Source organism: Clytia hemisphaerica, unplaced genomic scaffold, assembly GCF_902728285.1.
Source record: "Clytia hemisphaerica strain Z4C2 unplaced genomic scaffold, Clytia hemisphaerica genome assembly, whole genome shotgun sequence".
NCBI lineage: Eukaryota > Metazoa > Cnidaria > Hydrozoa > Leptothecata > Clytiidae > Clytia > Clytia hemisphaerica.
In genome coordinates, this window is record NW_027103699.1 from 259686 (window position 1) to 281317 (window position 21632).

The window sequence follows — 21632 nt, forward strand, 5'->3', positions numbered from 1 at the left end:
TTTTCCTTTGAACTACCAAAAGAAAATGCTTGAATAAACATGTATTATGGAGATAATCAAGTTTACGTTATCTCCCCAATGTTTAGAATAGGTGTTGGTACATCATAAACAGATCAGATTTCGAGATTTGGAGGAAAAAAGTTTTGAAATGAATGCACCTTTTACTTTGTGTGCCTTAGTTTTGTTTATTCTGACCCCTTTTCACGTTCTCAAGTTGCAAATATTATGGAAAATAGATGTTGACACTTGATTTGAAATTAAAAGTAAGACGTGATCGAAAAATGAAATACTTGAACCCAAGTATGCTTATTTATACTTACAAAAATTGATAATACCCTGAAGCTCAGGAAGAAAGGTTGCTAATGTCAAACTGCTAGATTCGAAAATCGTTGCCTGGCTCATTGAATTCAGTTTACCGTATAATCAAATAAACACCCCATTCCTTTAAACGCCCCTTTCGAATAAACGCTTCCTACTAGGAGGAACATTATTTGAAAAAAGCAGCATTAAGGGGAGTATAATATGAAAAAGACTTAGATATACAACAGTAATTGCATTCTGTTTGCATTCGAACTGGTTTTGACCCATATCTACATCCCTAAATTTATATATGTGTACTCAAATAGTAATGAAGAGGCAAGATAAGGTTCCCAATTCACGTCCCTAAGTGACCTCGTTTATAAATCATTTAATAAACGCCCCCTTATTTCAAACGTCCCCTCGAAATACGCCTCTCCTAAAATAAAAAAAATAAAAAACACCAGGGGCGTTTATTTGGACTAATACGGTATATAAGTTTTTAGGAAATAGGAATTCGAATGGGAATTTCTATAGTCACGCATTTTAAACCTTTAACATAAAGTTAAGTAATTTTTGAAAATTATTTTTTATTTATATTTGAAGTTTTTATTTACAAAAATATTATATTATTCGTAAAAATATAAAGGATAAAATCATGTTCTATATAGCACTAAATGGGATGTGTTGTTTTAAATGACTCCCCAACTACCTTCTTGTTTTGATTCTAAAAGTGACAAAAAAGAAATATAATATTATATTTCAAAGGAATTTAGTATGTGAGGTAGCCTCTCTGTCAACAAATATGCTTTCATAAGATCGTTAGTCGTTAAATAAAAGTGGAATATGAAAACATATATCTTTTTCTTTTGCCCAAAAAGCCTTGAGTCTGACTAAAGAGGCCCCCTAGCAGTTTGGATAAATGCGTGGATGGGCTTTTTTGGTTGCGTGAATGTGTGAAAATTAAAAATAAGTGCGTGAATGCGTGAATTAAAAAAAAACCTGCGTGAACATGAGAATTCACTTTTTGATTGCGTGATGCGTGATTCTGCGCCATTTTTGAAAATTCTGAAAATTCGGGATTGTGTGAAACTCGAGAAAATTTTCGTGAATGCGTGAATTTCGAAAACAATGCAGAAATGTGTAAAATTTGGGTCCGGTTGGAGGGGGGACGGTGCTTACTGAAAAACTGAAAATTTCTAAATTACGCATAAAAGACCTTAAACATTTCGTTCCCCACTTTTTGCCAGCCTTTGTCCCTACTCACTTGTTGAAGAAAGATGGAATAATGCAGTTACGATTACAGTTAGTTTACAGAATTCGAAACTTTGTGACGTAAGCAGACACTACTACTTCATTTCCAAAAACTGATATCCGATATTTTGTTTTCGTATGTGCAGTTTGTGTGTTATGTAATTTCGGGGATGATTTTAAAAGGCATACACGTTTAAAAAAAATAAGGAACACGTTTATAAGGAACTTCAGGATCAAAAGGGTCCGAAAAACTAGGAATTGTCAAGGAGCTGCTCAGGCTGAGAATAACAAAACAAGTCAAGTCACAGAGAATTAAACTTGAATTTGCACACATTTACAAAGCCTACACAAAGATAACAAAATGTTGACGAAATAACGTTCAATAAACGTCTCTTTTTGCATTTTAGTTCATTTTTATACTTATACATAAGTCACATTCTTAGCAAATCCAATCTTAGCAGCTTAGTAAATAAGGAACTGGATAAGGAACTTTGAGGCTGAAATTCTCTCGAAAAATAAGGAACTCCAGGCTCAGAGCCAAGTTAAGGTTCCTTATAAAAAAAAAAAGTGTATTTCTTACGAAGCAGAATCGACCCGAAATTGTCTTGAATTGTCCTTAAGGTCCTAAAGACAAATTTTGTCTGAAATTTTGCAGCAGTCCAAAAAAGGTATATTGAAATCCACCAACTTGAGCTCCACAGAACTCAAAATAATACTTTTGGTGTTATTTTTATCAGGTTTGTTCTTGGAAATATTGGAATAAATTTTGACGAAGCTTTAAGTGTCAGTTTGGAAATACCCTAACTGGTTAAATGAACGTGCCAAATCATCATAAAATGATGCGGTCTGAAAGGTCCGTTAGTTACCGCCTGATCTTAACAACCACTTAATATCACTTAACTCACTTCACATGAGAAGGTTTTAACTGATGATTGATTTGTTTTTATTTCGGGGATGATATTACGAAAGATACCAAATACTTTTAAATTTATTCTGTAACAGGAAAAACAGGTTTTTTTTACTAAACATGCCGAAATTTATCAATTTAAATTTTGTATCATTGGAAACTAAACACTTATCTATACACCCCCTTCTCACAGACCCGGTAGGATTCTTTCAGAAAGTGGGGATAAAAACAATGGACTAAAACTCGATGGGGATTAATATTCCCATAGTTTTTATGGCTAGGGATTTCCATTAATTTGTTTTCAAGTCAGAAGATTCAGTGGGGATGGGAAAAATAACATAAAATTTTGCGGTTAGGATTGGTTTATAAAGATTGGAGTATAATTTTCCACCGAGGACGATATTTTAGCCAATTTTTCCATTGGGAAGGGTTTCCAGTGGGTCTGCGAGAAGGGGGTGTATATAAATGTCATATGAAAAAAAGCTTTTATAATAAAAGATTGAAAGTGGAGGACTGGATTTCCATAGACTACTTTACTGAAGGCCAAAAAAATTCAATACAATCCTAATTTCGAGACATGTAATTATAATTCCCGCTGACTAAAATGTTTTTACCAAGACATCGAGATAGGGGTTTTTATTTTGATTTGATATATTTTGGTATGTAATTTAAAACCTTGTCATTGCACATTTATATTTTGACCCAAAGAGTGACTCAATCTATTTAAAAATAGAAATTTCATCGCATACAGATCTGTGCATACAAATTTCCTGACTTCAACACGACAAAGTGAGATTTGAACATTTTCCAAAGTAAATCTTTTTATAGATATATAAAATCCTTGAACTAAAAATAGATTTTGATAAAGCTGCATTTAAAACAAGACAAGACTTTTTGTAGATATATTATTTATTATGTTTGGACCTTTTGTAAACAATGGGATTAGAGTGTATGATTTGGGATTTGTAGTTAAAAGGATTTTCCGTTATCATCGTTTATAGGCTACATTGTGCACACCCCATGTACATCAGACCATTTGAGAATAAATTAAAGTTTTTACAATACCTAAAAGCTTTCTCTGTCTTAATTGGCAGTAGATTATTTTACCATGAGTAAGGAAAATTATATCGGAACATTCCTGTCTCGGCGATCTAGCAAGAATCTTACCGGCGGGGATAAAAGGAATGATTGGCTTCTTGGCTAATGGTGATAGTAAATATCGTCGTTGACAAATAAATCTCAAAATTATTGCCTGAGAAAACAAATTTTTCTGTTTGTCTAAACATGAATTTTGAGATTGACCCTGTTTCATGTAGATGGGCCCTCACTATGCAAAAAGGGCCAGACAGAGAATTCTTAGCTTAGATATCTTGTTAGATAGAATTTGGTTGGAATTTCTAAATTATTTTTAAAATTTTATAGCAGTAAAGATTCTAAAACAATTTTGGTATGTGATGAGTTGGGTGTTTCGGACGACACCCCTTGGTAGTAATTTTATGTAAGATATTGGCGTTTTGAACCAATAAATGAAGTTTATATAGTTCCTACATTTTTGCCTGAAGGATCAGGTGTCTTCAATTATTGGCAATAGAAGCGAAAAACATTCTTCTTTCACGTGCAAGCAATAGCAAGTGGCGGGCAAAGGCTGGCAAAAGTATGGATGTTTGTTATTCAAAAACAAGACAAGCAGAACGTTATTTACCTGCGTATATTGTTTTTGCTTTTGAGATGATTGATTCTGTGCCAAGTGTATTACGTTTAGCTCTTAACAATTTTGACAATTTTGAACGCCATTCTTGGACAGGGTTGTTTTGATCTAGTCCAGCTTTGACGATTCGTTTTAGCAGATCTTTTCCACGATCTATAAATAAACAAACATGTATTACGTTGATTAGATATCAGAGATGGCTCATCAAACGATACCCAGGCATTGTGCCCATATAAGGCGATCTTTACCTTAAGAGGTTGATCTATGGTTATCAAAATACAGATCTGCAGATTAATAAACAACTACTTCCTAAAACCTCTACCCTTCAAAGCGCAAGTTCAAGGAGCCTTGATGAGAACCATCCAACTCAGCGTGGGCAGGAATCGACATTCTTAAGATATTTCAATAAGCGTCAAAAACATTCTATGAGGTGTCACGAAGATCACTCTATCCTGAAGGGTTGACGATTGTTATCTCAATTTCCAGGAAAAAGAAATATCAATCTGCTTTTCCGCTGCTTTTAAAAATTTTCGTCACAACTTCCCTCATATTTGAAAGAGGTAATGGAAGCCCCCCCCTACTAAATTGAGAGGAAAGCATGTATCATTTTGCGGTTTCAAAGTTATCAATCAACCAGCAGACAGCAGAGTTATCCACTTACCAAATAGTTAAGAGTTTTAAACTGTTTTGACGAAAAGGAAAAAAATACGAGATTTTTTGGGTTGCCCTTCGCACTGACTGAATAATAAACAAATTTCGTAGTTGACAAAATAAAAAGATTGTGTCGTGACATACCTGATTTTTCAAGACATGCACCATCCGCAATATTTTCTTTGTCTTTTTGAGAGATTTTGATCAAGACAGCAAAATGCCAGTACTTCCATTCTTCCTCGTTGGGTCCACCAAGAAATTCTTTTGGATTCTCTCCTTCCATATCCTGACAGATCAAACTGAGATGACAATTTTCACGCGCTTCAACGATATACTGGCCATCCATTTTACCGACGCCACTGTCGCGTATCTCGGCACATGATCTTGGCAAACCTATAAAATGAAACAACATTTATAAATTTAACGCTTCTTCTTTGTGTAATAGCTTGGGAGAGTTGCCCTCATCACTTCAAGGAATATCTGAAGTATTCAGTTTGTTTTCTTTGCGTTTTCTGGACTTTGCCACTTATTTGGAATAAAATTAAGGATTTTAGTCGATGCAGTAAAATTGAATGAAAAAATTTCTCAATGGATGAAAAGCAAACCTTTAGGGAGAGTGACCAATTCATCACTTTCCAGGGAGGGTTGTGGTGATGATTGTAATGTTGCATTAGTGGTAGAGTTGTCAATAACGACAGTAGGGCTTCCATTAGGTCCTGCCACAAGTGGGTTCCCAGAAGTTTGTACTGCAGTAGTTGTGTAGGTTTCTGTTGTAGCGAACGGAACAGGTGTTGTTGCTACCGGCGTTGTCGTGGGTTCTAAACGATAAGCGTAAAGAAAACATGTCGGTGTAGTTTTAACACAGGCTAAATCGCAAATTAACTTGCATTTAATAAGCGCTGCATCATGCGCTAGCTGGGTGGCCATTCTCAACAGATTGGGTCTTTTTTCTCTGAGACTTTTTTGCCCTCCTCCCTCCCTGACTCTTTGCCCTTATCCGAGTGACGTAATAAGTTATAGTGGCCCTCGTAGCTCTCTGCTCAAGTCAACACTACCAATGAAAACCGAGTCAATGATAACATTTTGCATCCCCCTCCTTCCCTGCAGTTATGGTTGTAGGTGATCCCTGAATACTTGAATTGGTTTTGAATTTACCTCAATAGTTCCTTTTCTGGAAAGTTAAACTTAAATTTACAACATTCTCAACCACCGAGTCTGAATGACCAAAGGAATATCTTTCCCCAGGTTTAAAAAAGTGAATCCTTAACCATCATTGCGACCGAATGTTTCAAATAGCTTTTTGTTTTCAAGCCATAAGTATGTTTCTCAAAATCTTGCAGCAGTAAATTTTACTTTTAATCAGCCTGCGAATCGTACGCGATTGACTCCTCTCAATGAGTTTCAAATCTAACACCCATCTGACAACCACCCTACAACCACCCTATGGGTACTAAAAAATGCTGCTAAACACGATGGATACAGGTGGAATGGCAATAATATAGGCGAAGAAATTGTTTTTTATAAAAGTTACCTTCAAACAAGTTGAGATATACATCCTTGATCATCTCGATGAAGCCAGTGGGTTGTTTTTCAATCACCAATTGTTCATCTGCATACAAATCTCCTGACATCAACACATCAAAAGCAGACGTTGTATTCTCACCATGGCACCAACCAATATTCAAAATATAACTGATGCTGAAAGAACCTGTTGAAGTGATATTTTCCAGTTCGACATAATAGGGTAGACTATTATTGCGGTCAACATGTAAATCATGGAAAACTTGACCAGCGATAAGTTCGTGGCCACACTTGCTAGTGTTCTGGCAATCTTGTAATACTTTGACAGTTAAGCAGGAATGAGGAGGTATGAAGCTGTTGTTTGATGGTAAAAATATTTGGCCATCCACTGCAATTTCTGAAAAAAAAGAAAAATTGAAAATGCTATAAGCGTTTGGGGGATGACCAAATGTTTGACGGCCTGGAGTTCTTGATTCTTGATGTCAATACATTTGCCGATAAACATTTTTAGTGTCAAGAAAATCTGTGAATATATTTCTGCAGAGGTTGCTACGTTCTGGCACACACCTTCCATGAAAGTGTTTGGAATCTATTTGCTTACTTCAACTTTCTAACAAAGTCATTAAAAATCGATATTTTCTTAAGGTTCTTATATAAAACACTAGATATTATTTCCTAAGCAACGGCAGGTAAAGCAAAGTAGACCGCCGTTCTTGCTGAAACTAGCCCATAGTAGACCACAACTTGGTACCGGCAATTTGTTCAACCAAACCTGAATGGCGTGAAGCGACGAGGCGAAAATATTGATTTGATCGATCAAATTGCCGGCACCGAACTATAAGCTCAATCTAGTATCTTATATAAGATATTTTGTGGTTTGAAAGCGTTTGCTCAGAGAATAGTTTTACCAACCTGCAGGTTCTGGCTTTTCTAATTGCGTCTTATTGCCAGTATCTTCTTCACCAGTGAAAATAGCTGTTTGAATATTTTTGCCAATAGACGTTGCCGGTGATTTCAGTTCAAAATCATGTATTTTATCATTGTAAAGATCCCCTGGTCGGATCCATTTTCCAGGGACTTGAGACTTACACCAACCGTTATTGATAACAGCGCTGACCAAATAAGATCCAGGTGAATCGATGGGTAGAAAGAGAGTATATGGGATACCTTGGGGTTGATATTTGACCATTTCCCAAGTTTTGGACGCAACAGGTGGTATCTTACATCTCTTGTTTTTACACTTGATGAGTTTACGTGTTGAGACAGAAAGACAAGATCCACTTTGGAGTGATGTGGTTTCTGGTGGAAAGAGGACACGACCAGAGATGGATACTCCACCTAAAAACAACCAGTTTGAGAAAGTGACAATCAAGGGAGAATCATTGTAATATCAGCGGGGAAGAATAAAAGTTCAGTATTGATGATAAGGGAAGAAAGTGACTTCTTATTGAATCGCGAGAAACATCATACACTTTTAACCGTAACATTCAGAGCAGTGATTTTGCTAGCAATGAAGTTGCTCATACCTTCAGAATGCTGCAACTTGACAACAGAGATATCTTTCTCAACATCATTCGTATTATCATCGATAGTGAACTCTTCCATATCTTCATTGTAATAATCACCATCCACAATTGCCTGTCCATCACTCTCTGCGCATGCACCAATATGAATGACAATAGAGATGACATATGTCCCTTCATTCAAATTGGTCAAATGAACTTCGTAAGGAAGTCTGTTACCTACCAATGAAATAGAAAATTAATTGACTGCGACCAACTTAACTTGAAATCAAGTAAAACCGAAGAGATCGAATGCTGAGGCGGTGTACCATTAACTTACCAATTAGATCAGATTACCCAATCTAAGCTACTCACTGAGTTGGCGGTGACCGGAGATCGAACCAAAAGCCCTTTGATTATAAGGCGAATGCTCTACCGATTGAGCTACCCGGCTATAAATCAAGAAACTAAGATTTGAGGCGATTGTTAAAGAAATCCTAAAATTTTGAGCTTTTTGATTCTTATAAGAAAAAATCATTATTAAAAACTGTGTGGTTTTATTACAGGAAAGGAGTGATAAAACTAGTTTATGAAGATAATTTGAGAAATCAATCGACTGACATGAGATACAAAATCAAAAATTCTTTTTTCAAAATTCTTTTTCAAAAAGCCTTTTTTGAAGATATGTACTTGGAAAACTTTTCATCACAAAAAATGACTTGACTTTCTAAATAAAGGAGTGTTGATTTCTATGAATATGCAGTAAACTTACCGACAGCTGTGAGGTTACGAATGGTGTGATTGTTACTGGACATCAGTTTGGTGCAATCAGCACCATTGCATGGTTGCAAGAGTTTCGTTTCCATGGCAAGACAGGAGTTGGATGAAAATTGAATGTTACTTTCAGGTAAGATGACGTCACCATGTAATCGAATACCTTGAGAAATGCAATTAAAGGTTCCATTTTATTAAAGTTAATTAATCATAAGCGCCCAGTATGATCCTTAGCTTGATTGGTCTATTGCCAACCAGAGTTGCAACGACCGCGATACAATAGCAGATTACTAAACTGCACTGTACTCGTGTTGACAATATATTGTCCTTGGCGACAAATTATTCATTCTAGTTGACAAGTTTACTTATACTTATAATCGTGAAATAGACAACATACCGATTTCTGCAATGGTGACCAATTCAGCAACCAAGTCTTTTTGAACAAGATTATTCTGTTGGTTAACATAAAACTCTTCATTGCTTGTGGTATGATAATCACCTTCATGAACGAGATCGGATGTTTTCAAACTGTTTAAGCGACACCATCCCATGTTAACCACGCCACTGATCCAATAAGTGGTTTCTTTCAACGATGGTAACATCAACTCGTAAGAAATACTTCCATTTTGTAACTGGATATCATGGAATGTTTTATTACCAGTGATCGGCACCTGACAGTTAACATTATTTCCGCATGAAACCGCCTCTTGTACGTAGACGGATAAACAACTACCTGCAGGTATGGTAGGTTGTTGATAATCTAATAAAGCAACTGTTCCGTATATCTTGAAACCTAAAAGAAAATCGAATGAAAATGAAAATTTCACATTGCATTCTTACGCTGATATCGAAAAAGGAATGAATGAATGAATGAATGAATGAATGAATGAATGAGTGAATGAGTGAATGAATGAATGAATGAATGAATGAATGAATGAAGGGGTAGAATAAGAGAATAGAATAGATAGAAGGGTGGACGCAAAAATTAAACGAATGTTTTTTTTTCGTCTTTAAAACTTAACGAGGTAAAGATTGATCTAAATTGATCTGTATTATTAACATCTATGTCAGCATAATTCAACGTACGATTGCTTATCCCAACTGTTCCAAAATAATTTAAAATAAACACTAATTATATCCAAGAAAAGCATTATACCTCCACAGTTTGGCATTTTGAATCGTTCTTCTGTACCCTGCACACGTGCACCATTCCCATCCACACACCAACAGAATCCGGTCAAAGCGTGACATTGGACTGGCTTGTACGTACCATCAGATTGACATTGTGGAACAAAAGCTCCAACCACTTGTTTGTTGTTAATGGATTCTTCAGCGTTTTGTTGTTGCTGTTGGCATGGTGATACGGGATTGTTTGGCTGTTGATAAGCACTGTTGTATGGCACTGGTGTTGTCAGTACACCCGTGTCTGAAAGAAAAAAAACCGTTAAAGCAAATGGTAACTTTTTCTATATAAATATCGAGAAAACTTCATATTTTAATTATCATCATAGTTAAAAGCGTTTTTAAAGTTCCAGTCGTTTTGATTTAATTTTCCATGAAACTTGGAACTACTAAACTTCTGATCATCTTCTAGCTCTTATATAGAGTATAGAGGTCTGCAAATTCTAACAAATTGTGTAAGGGTGATTTTTAAAGTCAAAAATTCTGCATCGCTTGATCATAAAGGTGTTAGAAGAAAAGTTGTGAGATTACCTATGTTTGGTTGTTGATTATATTGTGCTTGTTGCTTTTGTCCATGAGCATCTTGAGTTGTTGTTGATGCTTGTGGTGGTTGTGTTGCTCCTTTTGCACCACCCTTCAATCGGTAACTGATCGCTGCAAAGTGAAAATATTCAACTTTCACTTTAATTTTTGTAAAGGTAGGTTAGTTTGTGGGAAGAATTTATATATTTAGGAACCTATAGTATTCGAATCTTTCTATAATTCGAACTAAAATATCTGTCCCCTCAGCTAGAAATTAGTATGAAATACTTTTTGTAATTCGAATCCTTCTCCGATTCGAGGAAAATTCTTGGTCTCTTGAAGATCGAATTAGAGAGTGTCAACTGTAGTGGTATAGTGGCAGCACGAGGGTCAAATGGTCGGGAAGGTATAGTATCTTTTTCACTCTACTTTTGATTCTCATTCTTTTCTTGTGGTTGAAATGAGGAATGAAAGACTGAACGGACAGTTTTTTTAAAAAGTTCAAAAAATTGACAAAGGAACTCAATTTAAAAAATTGGGCTATTCCAGAAATAGTCTGTATCCCTTATGTTAAAGAGGTGTGACGTCCAGGGTGGTCTGGAAAATAAAAAATCCAGGTCTGGTTTTTCGAGTGTAAAAATTCAGGAGGTGGAAAATCCAAAGTGTTTCAAAAAATGAAAAAAAAGGATCCTAGGGGTCCTGAAAAATTGAAAATTAGACCCAGGGGGTCACCTTTTTCAAAAAAGACCTCCTCAACATAGGGGGTACAATTTCTTCTTTCTGAAATATCTCATTAAACACTTACAAAAGACAACAAAGAAGGTAGGATCAACATGGATTCCACTGAGTGAACCATTCTTGATGGTATTCAACACCACAGGCTCTGGATTTGTCTCGTTTTGATAAAAATGAACAACGATATTGCCAATGGTTAATTTGTCACTGCTCTCCCTACGTTAGTGATTAGAACGATATTTTAGTTGAATTTCAACATTTCTAGTTTAGAATTCGATCCAACGCCTTAGACAAATTTTGGGTCTAAGCCGAGAAGAAAAATCAGTTAATTGTCCACTAGGCAATATAGAAATCAATGCACATAATCTTTTCAGTATTGATCCGAGTTGTTGAAACTTTTCCAGGGGATGAAAAAAGTAAACTTTACTTACAGGAATTCGACGACATTGCAATCAATATAGTTTGGATTTTCAGCCAACGATCTATCCACCTAAAAAGTGTGAAAAGAATTGAAGTTAAGTAAAGTATTTATTTTTTTATCCATGTGATTTGTAACTTTTACTGGCATAAGCATACGTATTCCACTGACCTTTATATACCCTGGACCAGGCTTTATCCGCTATCTATGATCAGAGTTTTTAGAAAAGGGTACCCTAATTGTAGCAAAACTCGATGTGGGCCAATGAAATTTTTTTTCCACCAGCATCGAGTAGTGCTACCATAAGGGTACCAAAAAACACTGATCGAAGATTTTGCTTGGCCAGGATCAAGAAATTATGTCCAGGGTATATAAAGGTCAGTGACGTAGTCCCAGTACGTAAGTATTTACGACAACAACTTATGAAAATTAAGTAAAAGAACAGATATTCTTCTTACAGCTTGTTCGACGTGTCCGCTAAAAACACCATAATGAACAGTATTATTATCGGACAGATCATCTGCCCATGCTTCTTTGATCTTGATTGAGTAACTTATCTCTACGTCTAGAAGAAAGGTTCACAAAATTTATGAAAATCTTGCTATTCTTTCGGATTTTTCTACATGAGAATGATTAGCAATGCTAATTTGACGGGAGTTTTAATGAAAATATCTACCCTCCAACCTCCAAACTAGCCCTATAATATAAGAAAACGTTGCTAATATTGGAACAAAACCTAACAACAAATGAAAAAAACAACAAAAACAATACCAGCTTAAGATTTGTGTCAGACGTTCAATATAGGAAGTTATTGTATCCGAGGATATCGAGGGTGACGGTAAGTGAAGTCGACGTAAAACAAAGTCGAAAGTTGATATACGGCTCTATATCGCCTTTGCTCACCTAAATAGACGACGGTATTTTGATGTTTTTACCGTCGTCGAGCAAAGTGGATGGCGATTTGGCGACATATCAACTTAACTTTATACCGTCTCCTTCGATTTATCTCGAATATACAAACTCAATATCGTTAAACTTACAGTGCAATGGTAACAACTTGAGATGGTATTTGCTTTGTGAAGGTTTGGGAATCTTTCCATCAACGTCGGTCAACGAATGCAAATTCTCACCCTGCTCGTCTGTTTCACTCAAAGCTAAAATGATGAGGGGAAAACTAGATGATTAAAACGTTTAAAAGACAAATTATCTGAATAAGTGAAATTATTTGGAATTTCACAAACAAGACTTCAAACTACAAAACACATTTTAATGAAGTCCGACTAATGTCTTCAAATGAAAAATCCTATTTACGGGCATGTTACGTCTAAGTCCTGCAAAGGGTCAGGAAAAAGGAAATTTCAACTTAATGATCCTTGAAATATTGAAATTTGGTAAGATTTGATCAAATTAGTCCCAATAAGGGTGGCAAAATTAACATAATTTTCTTATTTTTCCTCCCTTTAGTCCCGCTAAGGGTCAGAGGGTTGTAAGTCTGACAATACATATACCCCCTCCGTCCCGGGCCTATCAATGACTTACAGAGCACTCTGAAGAATCGATCATCCACAGGCATGCCATCAATAAGACCACTTGTGATCAACGATTGACATTTCTCAATTACAAATAATTCTTCATGGCGAAACCTCAATTTCAAAAATGCAATCACGTGACCACCTCCACTCTCGCTAAAAGATTACAAAAGAAATAATTGAAGAAAACAATTATTAACCGTTATGAGACTGGGTTGGAGTTACCAGGAAGGGAGGAATTGGGACGTGAAATTCTTGACTATGGGAAAATCAATTTAACGACTTTAGATATTTAACGTCAATCCTCTCAGGTAAAAAAAAAACTCGAACCTAGTCTTCTGATAATCTAAGGTTCAGATCCAAAAAAATTGTTTTTTTATAACACCACTTTATAGCACCTAAGCATATCATTTTACAGACTTTCGGAATTTCTTTTCGGAATGTTTCAAGCATTTTTCAGTCTAAGCATCTCCGAGCTAGTTTATGGGTTTTTGTATGTTTATAAAAAAACATGTACATTAGTAAGTGAGAGGAAACGATCATTTTTTTCATAAGAACAACGAGGCTAAAATGCTAAATAAGTAAGAACAACAGAACAACTTAAAGGATAAATTTATATCGAAATTAAGCAAATCGAGGGTAGATGTAGAAAAATTTGATGTAGAAGGAAATATCACAAATTTGGTCCTAAAAGTGAAATCTGACGAGAACAAATCTAGACTTAAGTGCTAAAAATTAACAGTTTTTGAGCCTCAAGCCTGATTCTTATAAAAAGGACTGTACAAAAAGGCAAGTGTCTGAGACTTTTTACCTGAATTTGACCAAGGTGCAGTTGATGTAATATTCATCTTTTGACAAAGCTTTTGATACCTGAAAAAAATGATAAAGATGAATTTGCTGATTGTGCAATTACAGTTGACTCTCTCTAATTCGATCTTCATGGGTTCAAAATTTTTCTTCGAATTAGAGAAAGATTCGAATTAGAGAAAGATTCGAATTACAGAGAGAAATTTAAGCCACTCTACATTTAAGGGGACCAATATTTTGGTTTGAATTACAAAAAGTTTCGAATAATAGAGGTTCGAATTGGAGTGAGTTGACTGTAAAAATGTGACAGATTTTGAAGTCAATGAGAACTTAATTTTAGATAAAGAGAAATCAAGTGAACGTAATTTTACCGCTTGTTCGATGTTTCCACTAAGTTCACGGAATTCTGGTGATTGTTTATCTTGTAAATATTCTTGATATGTTGCAGCTAGTTTGATCACAATCTCAGTTTCTTTGTCTATAAAAAAGAGGAAAGTTATATACCAGGAGTGAGAAAGTCAGGGTATTCAATCATTTGGTTGTGTGGTGTGGAAGTAATTAATACTCATAGAAAATGATAAACAAAGTCTCCTTCAAACAAGGGAACTCTAATTTGTTCCAGTTATAGAGATTTCGAGTAAAAGGATCCGTTTCTACGAGTTCGCGAACTTTAAGGATAGAAAAGAGTATTTAAATAAAAGCGATATTCGATATCGAATATCGAAGGTTCGAGAGACTTTCGTGTTGATGTAAAATGTATCAATGGTTTTCCAAGCTAGCTTTCAAAAAGTCTAACAGTGACTTTCATTCCCAAATATTTTATGATACATACATTGCAAATAGAATTGTTTAGGAGGTGCTTCTGTAGTCGATGGTTGTGTTAAAGCTTGTGCGACATGTTGAGGTTGTTGTTGTTTTGTTGCAGAGGTTGCGTTCTGCTCTTGTGGACTAGCATGTTTCTTGTGAACCTCTTCGTTAATCGCTTGTGGTGTTTTATGAACAATGTGGAGGAGGCCCTCTGCAGGTTTGTGATGGAGAGAGAGTGGTTGAGAATACTCAATCTTTTTGGTTCCACCGTAGAGGTTTTTATGATTAGTGGCTGTTGGTGTATGCGATGATTGACCATTCAAGAGTTTGAAGTAGTTGGGATCAACCGATTGTCCAGAGATCCATCCTTTGCTGATGATTCCTTGCAAATGACGTTGTGCGTTGATCTCGGTATTGAAGAACCGTAATGAGATGTCAACATATGTCTTCGATTTCCCATTCCTAGAAAAAATGTTGTAGAGATGGTTTTCTTACCTTTTTTATATAAGAACATCAACAAATTTTTGAAGCCTTTGGATGTTCTTAACCTTTTGAATTTCAAGCCTAAAAATGTTCTTAACAATTAACATGTTCTTTTTTTCGCCATTGTGTGAATATTTTTGTTTATTTTTCTAAGAAATCGGGTGTCTCAAAGTTTGCAAAGCCTTAAAATGTTCTGTTCCGAATTTGTTCTTAATATTTTTGTCATCGAAGCCTTATGTTCTTATATAGTTTGCTCCTATATAAAAAAACGTGTACTTGTTTCAGTAAAAAAAAGCTTTATAATCATTGCCTATGTAGTAGGTTAAAATGATTTCTTATGAATCATACTTAAACTTTCTTTCTTTAGTTGATTACCAGCATATCGAGGTAGAATTTCACAGGTCTAAAACTAATGACATACAAGAACAGATTGTGCAACATGAAATATCTTACCTTAGTCTTAACACAGTAGATGTGATGAAATTGAAATCAGCTACAAGTTCATTACTGACAGCGTCCGCAATATTGCCACTCAATAATTTGAATTCCGGACTGGTGCGATTGGCCATTTCGTCTCGCCATGGTCGGTTGAGTAGAAATTCGATTTTTAGCTCTCTCGCTAAAAAAAGGGAAGAAAGAATTAAGAACATGTGCACAAACTTAATTAGAAGTAACTGTAGGCACTGTATAAATAAATAATTCCTGATTCATTTGAATTACATAAAACGATGAATCAGTAGGGTTACAAATAAAAAAAACAGGATTGCTATAAACAGGAATGGCACTCTTAAACAAAACAAAGATACAGTTGACACTCTCTAAATCGATTTTCAAGAGACCTAGAATTTTCTTCGAATTTCTTGCTGAGAAGGCAAATATTTTAGTTTGAATTATAGAAAGATTTGAACAGCAAATGTTCAAATTAGAGAGAGTTGGCTGTAAGGGCTTTAAAGTCAAAAATTTCCTTTGTTTCACTTACATTGTCTTGCAATATACGGTTTACTAGTGGTGGATTGATTCTCCAGGTCCACATAAGCCGTATTATCTTTTCTCTTCAGTAACGCTTGATAAACAGTTCGTTTTGTTCTTCTTAATTCTTTCTCAGCTGTTGGCAATGATGAATACAATTCTATGGATGGAGATAATATGAATATATTGACAGGTAATTATGAAAAAGGGTATGAAAAAGGCCATCGAGCCAGTGTTGGAACCACCTTTGGTAAATATGGACGGAAAGTTCAAAATTACATAAAAAAGTTTGCTATACATTGTATAAAAAAGTTTAAGAATTTTTCTTCAAAGGCTTACAGTTGGAGCAGAGATCTAAGTGAAAAATCTCAAATAGATGGAGTGTAGAGTGTAGACGAAATCAAGATTCATGCATGAGCCAAGGTTAAATAAAAATCAACGTTCCCTGAGACCGCTACTGGATTTAAGTCCTTAAATGACAGTTACTTGATCTTGATCACTTCCTTAATGGCTCCTTTTTCGTTAAAGTTGCGTGAAAATTATTATTGTTCTTATTAATTCCAGTTATACAAAACTAGAAATTTCTAGGGCTCAAACACGGAAATAGTTTAATACTGGTTTTTTACAAGAACTAACTTTATAAGAACATAAGGTTTCGATGGCCAAATATTAAGAACATTTTAAGGCTTCGCGAACTCCAGAACGCCCAATTTCTTAGGAAAATGGACAAAACAAAAACAGTCACAAAACGTTGTAAATAAGAACATGTTAAGAACATTTTTAGGCTTAAACTCAAAAAGTTAAGAACATCGAAGTCTTTAAAAAATTTTAAATGTTCTTACAAAAAACGTGTAATTAATTCAAGTATACAATAGAAATTAGAGATTTATACGGTTTAAACACAGAAATAGTCCAATATCATCCAATTACTAAGAGTGACTATTTTACGAATGGACTGAAATCAAAACAACTTACCACCCAATAAGGTGAACAGAATCACCAACAAGCAAAATTGTCTTTCCTTCATTTGGTAATTTCAATCATTTGTCGAAGTAAATTTGAAACTACCTCCACATCATGTCAAATTGGAAAAAAGTAGCTTGAACAATATCTCTAAATTTTGCGTCACAGCATTGACAAAACAAATAAATAGGAAACAATGATAGCGGCTTCAAATAGTTTCGAAAAATTCGTCAAAAAATAAATTTTTTGCGACTCAGTAAAAAATCCATTAGCGGCAATCAAAATCTCATTTTGAGCATGAAACTAAACTGATCATTTGATCGCGTTTGACGAACAATTGTTTTGAAACTCAACATGAGCTCACGTACAGTATAAAAAAAGTTTTTCATTTGAATTTAAAAGTTTTAAATTTGTTCGAAATTAATTTTATATTGTTTGTAGTTTTTCTTATAAAATGTTAAAATTCTATAAATTTTATAAATAAATAAAGTTCTAAAATGAAAATTTAGGAAAATCTGAACAAAATTTCTAATTTAACGAAAGATAATCCTCGAATAGGGAAAATGAAAAAAAATTCAAACACTGATAAATTAACTGTTTCATGCAAACAGTAAATAGCGTTTGTTTGGCGTTCAAACTTGAAACAAGATCTCCAAAAAGGAAAAAAGGTTTTCAAGCAATCTTCAAAGCATAAAGAGACAATTCACTGAAATTAATTCACTTATATAATGTCATAATTTTAATATCCATTAATCTACGTACCTAGTCTCAAAAATTCTAAAAATAATAATGTTATCAACATCGGCCAAAACATTAGATCTACCTTAAGGAAAGAAATTTTTACAGGAAGAAAATTTGGCCGGATTTGGTCAAAATCCGCCAAATTTGATTTTTTCTACCGTACGCCAAATCAAATTCCCATACTAAAATTTGTGTGCCATTTTAGGCTTTAAAACAGGTTTTTCTTATTTAATGGCGTGTTTTGAACAAAAATGTCCTTGATCATCCAAATTAGATTCCCGCCAAATTTAATTTTTCAAGTCATCCGCCAAATTAAATTCACTCTGAAATTTTTTTTTCGGCCATCCGCCAAATTTAATTCCCGGTGAAATTTCTTCCCTTCTAATTCCTTTCTTCTATAATGTCAAAATACATTCCCATTCCCGAGAATGGTCCCAGTCAAAAGCCTACTTTGACTCAAGTCTGCTGATTCTTGGGAACAATGACCTTTATAGCGTCGATGAGTTTGTCCATGTCAGAATGTTTGTTTTGGAGTTTGTGAACAGCATTCAGGATGGCTTCATCGAACTCTTGCAATCCTTCGAAAATATTTCTCTTGTCTGAAAGAACAGAGAAGCATAGTTAGAAAGGAAAGCGCTAATCCCTTTGGAAGGCCCCCAAGCGGTCTACGTGATGTCGTGATAGGGACTTTTTTCTAGATCTTCTTTCCGATTTTTTTTGTTTTACGTGACCGTGATTGAAGACGAAAAAATGCGTGAATTCGTGATTAGAGTTACCGCTCGGGGAGCCTCCTTTGGCAGTTTTCGGGAAGAAAATGCAATAAAATCAGAAATCAGAATATTTCCCATGAGCTTTCACATGTGACAATCAAGGAAAACTTCTCACACGGAAAAAAGTGAATAAGAAAAATCACACGGCTGTAGTTGAGGTTTTCTGAAGGCTAATTTTAAACCAACTGTAACCCAAAAAGTTGATTAAAAACGGTCTGAAATCAAAGCCGCTTTTAGGTAAAAATCACAAATTTTATGTCATTCTACACCGGTCCTTCTTCCGTCACAGACCCAAAATAACGCATATGAGGACTATTATTCAAATTGCCTAAAGGTATTTCTCCTCAGGATAAGCGAGACATAAAATGTCAAGAGCGTTTAAAAGCAAGACAAGAAAAATTGACGTCAATATGTTTCGCAGATATATTTGACGTCAGAAAAATCTTCTTTCATATAGTCTTAGAATTTAAATCGTGCGGTACGCTCAGAAGTCATTTGGACTATTTTTTGTAATAATTGCTATATCTTATTGTTTTATCATTATTTATTGTGGTTCAACATGCAGTGGCAAGCCAATCAATTGATGAGGGATGATCTTGCAAAATGCAGTAAGACACACCTTTCGAAGAAGTTTTATAACAACAAAAATGACGAATCTATTGAACCCTCTTCACCAAATGAAACCCTGTATCGTCCACATTCGCAGCTTAAAATGGATGACTTTCTTACATTTCCTGATTCACAATTGGATGGAAAACAATCAAGAGACATCATTGGTGTTGCTGAGAAGAGGCTCAGTAAAGAGGATTTGACCGAAGCTTGGCAATGTCAAGCTAGAGTACGTCGGTTTAGCCGCCAAAGAGTTTCTCGTGTAGATGTGGAAGAAACTATAGACAACCCAACCGATGCTGAGATTAATCAGGTATTACACCTTTCGAAACATATAAAAGACACTTTCTGTTTTTATGGGCTAGATTAGAAAGGAGTATTCGTTGACCAGCTTTTTAATTCCCGTTAAGCACCTTCAAAAATACATCCTAGGCCAACAGGGCTTTCATTTGAATGTAGAAATCGACTCATACATTTACTGATAGATTTGCAGTATTTGTTCATAGTTCAAAATGGAAAACTTTTAACCATTATATTTTTCTTTCAATATCAAAGGTAACTGAAAGTGCTCTTGGAATCGTTCATAGTGAAAGTATAGAAGAGAAAGTCTTCACCAGTATTGAATTTGAGAAAGTTCAAAAGGAACACACAAACTATAGAGAAGAGAATAAGAATTTGAAGTTAGCATTACAGCGGACAGCGGACGAGTATGCACAACTTCACCAACAAAATAAGGGTTTTCAATCTGAAATCCAGTCACTCAAAAATGCACGCGATGAATCGACTCTCAAATACGAATCTGAACTTACAAAATTGCGCAAACAATGCGGTTTGGCTCAACAACAGATAAAAGAACTACACTTGGAAGTTGAGCAAGGTGTTCGAACCTTGAAAGAAAAATTCAATGATGAGCAAGCAATGTCTGCAGAAAAAAACGAGACCTTGACAAAGGAATTAGATTCGAAGTCTTCATTGGCAAATTCTTTGAAGGAAGAGGTCGAGCACTTGACTTTGAAAGTCAAACAAGGGATGATGGAATTAGACAAAAAGAACGAGAAGTTGTCTGTTGTCTCTGTTAAGGCTGAAGATTTGGAAACCAAACTCCAACATCGAAATATCGAGATACGTCGAAGGGCGGAGGAAATTTCATTCTTGATGAAAAATGAAAAGAAAATGTCAGAATCAGTCCAAAAGCACCAAACTGAATTGGAGTTAAAAGAGAAACAGTTGAACAAATTCAACTCTACAAACAATGTCTTATTGAAACAACGCGATGAGAGGAAACAGGAGGTACGGATATAGTTTCTTTTAAATGATAATTTTGATCAACGAATGGGTATCCTAACCCCAAATAATTTCATTTCTAATCGATGGAATTGATCTTTCTTGTTAATCTACTACCACGACTTTGGTCGAAATATATTAGAACATATCACGTATTTTAACTTTTTTCAAGAATTTTGAGTTCGGGGAATTGCGGTTTTAGTACTTCAACTTTATTTCATTGAATATTTCCATTTCGGTGGGATTCAACGGCTTCTAGGCTATATTCCCTTACCTTATTTGAACAATTTTGAGCTTTTGAATCCTTATATCCTAAGGTCCATCTATGTCTTATGACGTTAAAGCTCAGAGTTAAAACTCTACATTCGAGAAGGAAACTAAAACACTCATAAATCATTTGTGATGTTTAAATCTTGCAGGGAAATTCCCTTTGTTCGAATATTTTGTCCAAATGCAGGTCCTTTAAGCTTCACAACTACTATTTAAATTTGTTTAAAGTTCGATAGCAAAATTTAATCATTCCTTATTTTTAAAGTGCATTCGTAAAGACGAAGAGATCGCCAAATTGAAGGCAAAGCTTCAAAAGTATGTAGAATCTATCAAGAATGAGAAAACGAAGGTTGTAAAAGGAGGTTGCGGTGAAGAAGAGAAGGTGAAATCACCAAAGAAGAAGAACAAGAAGAAGAGAAAGAAGAGTAAATCAAACATCGAGGTTTGCGTTGCGAAAGGGGATGCCGAGATTAATACCAAAGAAGGAGGTGAAGCTTGCGTCAAAGACGCATGCGCAGAAGATATAACCAAGTGTGAGACACCATCACAAGAAGACATTCCTGCCACACCACAAAAAGATCAATCTAACGCTACCCAATCAATTACTATTGACAATGAATTCGATGAAGAAGATTTGTCCAACGAAAATGATCATGAGAATGTACATGGTTGGTGGAAAATATTTGTCATGCTCTTTGCTTTGATTGCATTAGTATTTTGCTTTTTTGCTTACGAATCGCAAGGACTTTATGAAGTGACAACCATTTTTGAAAATGTTTTTGGTCTGCTCACTGGAGGCTTCATGGAGCATTATTGAGTCACATATTTAGTAGTATAATGAATATTTTTTATTTTGCAAATATATAAAATTAGGTCCAAATCCACAAGTTTCTTTAAAGTTATTGCATCACTAGGGGGGAGGGGGGTGG

General features: G+C 35.1%; 3 protein-coding genes across 3 annotated transcripts in view; 1 reads left to right on the forward strand and 2 right to left on the reverse strand.

The window, feature by feature from the left end:
• Positions 1-862: 862 nt before the first annotated feature.
• Positions 863-17317, reverse strand: LOC136803986 (uncharacterized). The gene is made up of 22 exons (XM_067060719.1): positions 17042-17317; positions 16077-16226; positions 15551-15716; positions 14640-15076; positions 14179-14285; positions 13812-13870; positions 13011-13156; positions 12512-12625; positions 11930-12036; positions 11485-11543; positions 11124-11269; positions 10328-10450; positions 9771-10040; positions 9012-9407; positions 8613-8777; positions 7865-8080; positions 7251-7676; positions 6349-6735; positions 5423-5635; positions 4962-5210; positions 4161-4319; positions 863-1024 (listed from the first exon to the last, which is right to left on the reverse strand). The coding sequence occupies exons 1-22, from the start codon at positions 17091-17093 to the stop codon at positions 990-992; spliced, it is 4182 nt and encodes a 1393-aa protein (XP_066916820.1). The 5' UTR covers positions 17094-17317; the 3' UTR covers positions 863-989.
• Positions 17318-17529: 212 nt separating this feature from the next.
• The window catches only part of LOC136803984 (proteasome adapter and scaffold protein ECM29-like), a 71087-nt gene continuing 66984 nt past the window's right edge, over positions 17530-21632 (reverse strand). The window contains exon 55 of the mRNA XM_067060718.1: positions 17530-18369. Coding sequence (XP_066916819.1) covers positions 18227-18369 — 143 coding nt within the window. The 3' untranslated portion in view covers positions 17530-18226. The remainder of the gene's footprint in view (positions 18370-21632) is intronic.
• LOC136803996 (uncharacterized) lies at positions 18983-21575 on the forward strand. The gene is made up of 3 exons (XM_067060732.1): positions 18983-19462; positions 19705-20439; positions 20969-21575. Exons 1-3 carry the CDS (start codon positions 19100-19102, stop codon positions 21518-21520), a joined length of 1650 nt encoding a protein of 549 aa, XP_066916833.1. The 5' UTR covers positions 18983-19099; the 3' UTR covers positions 21521-21575.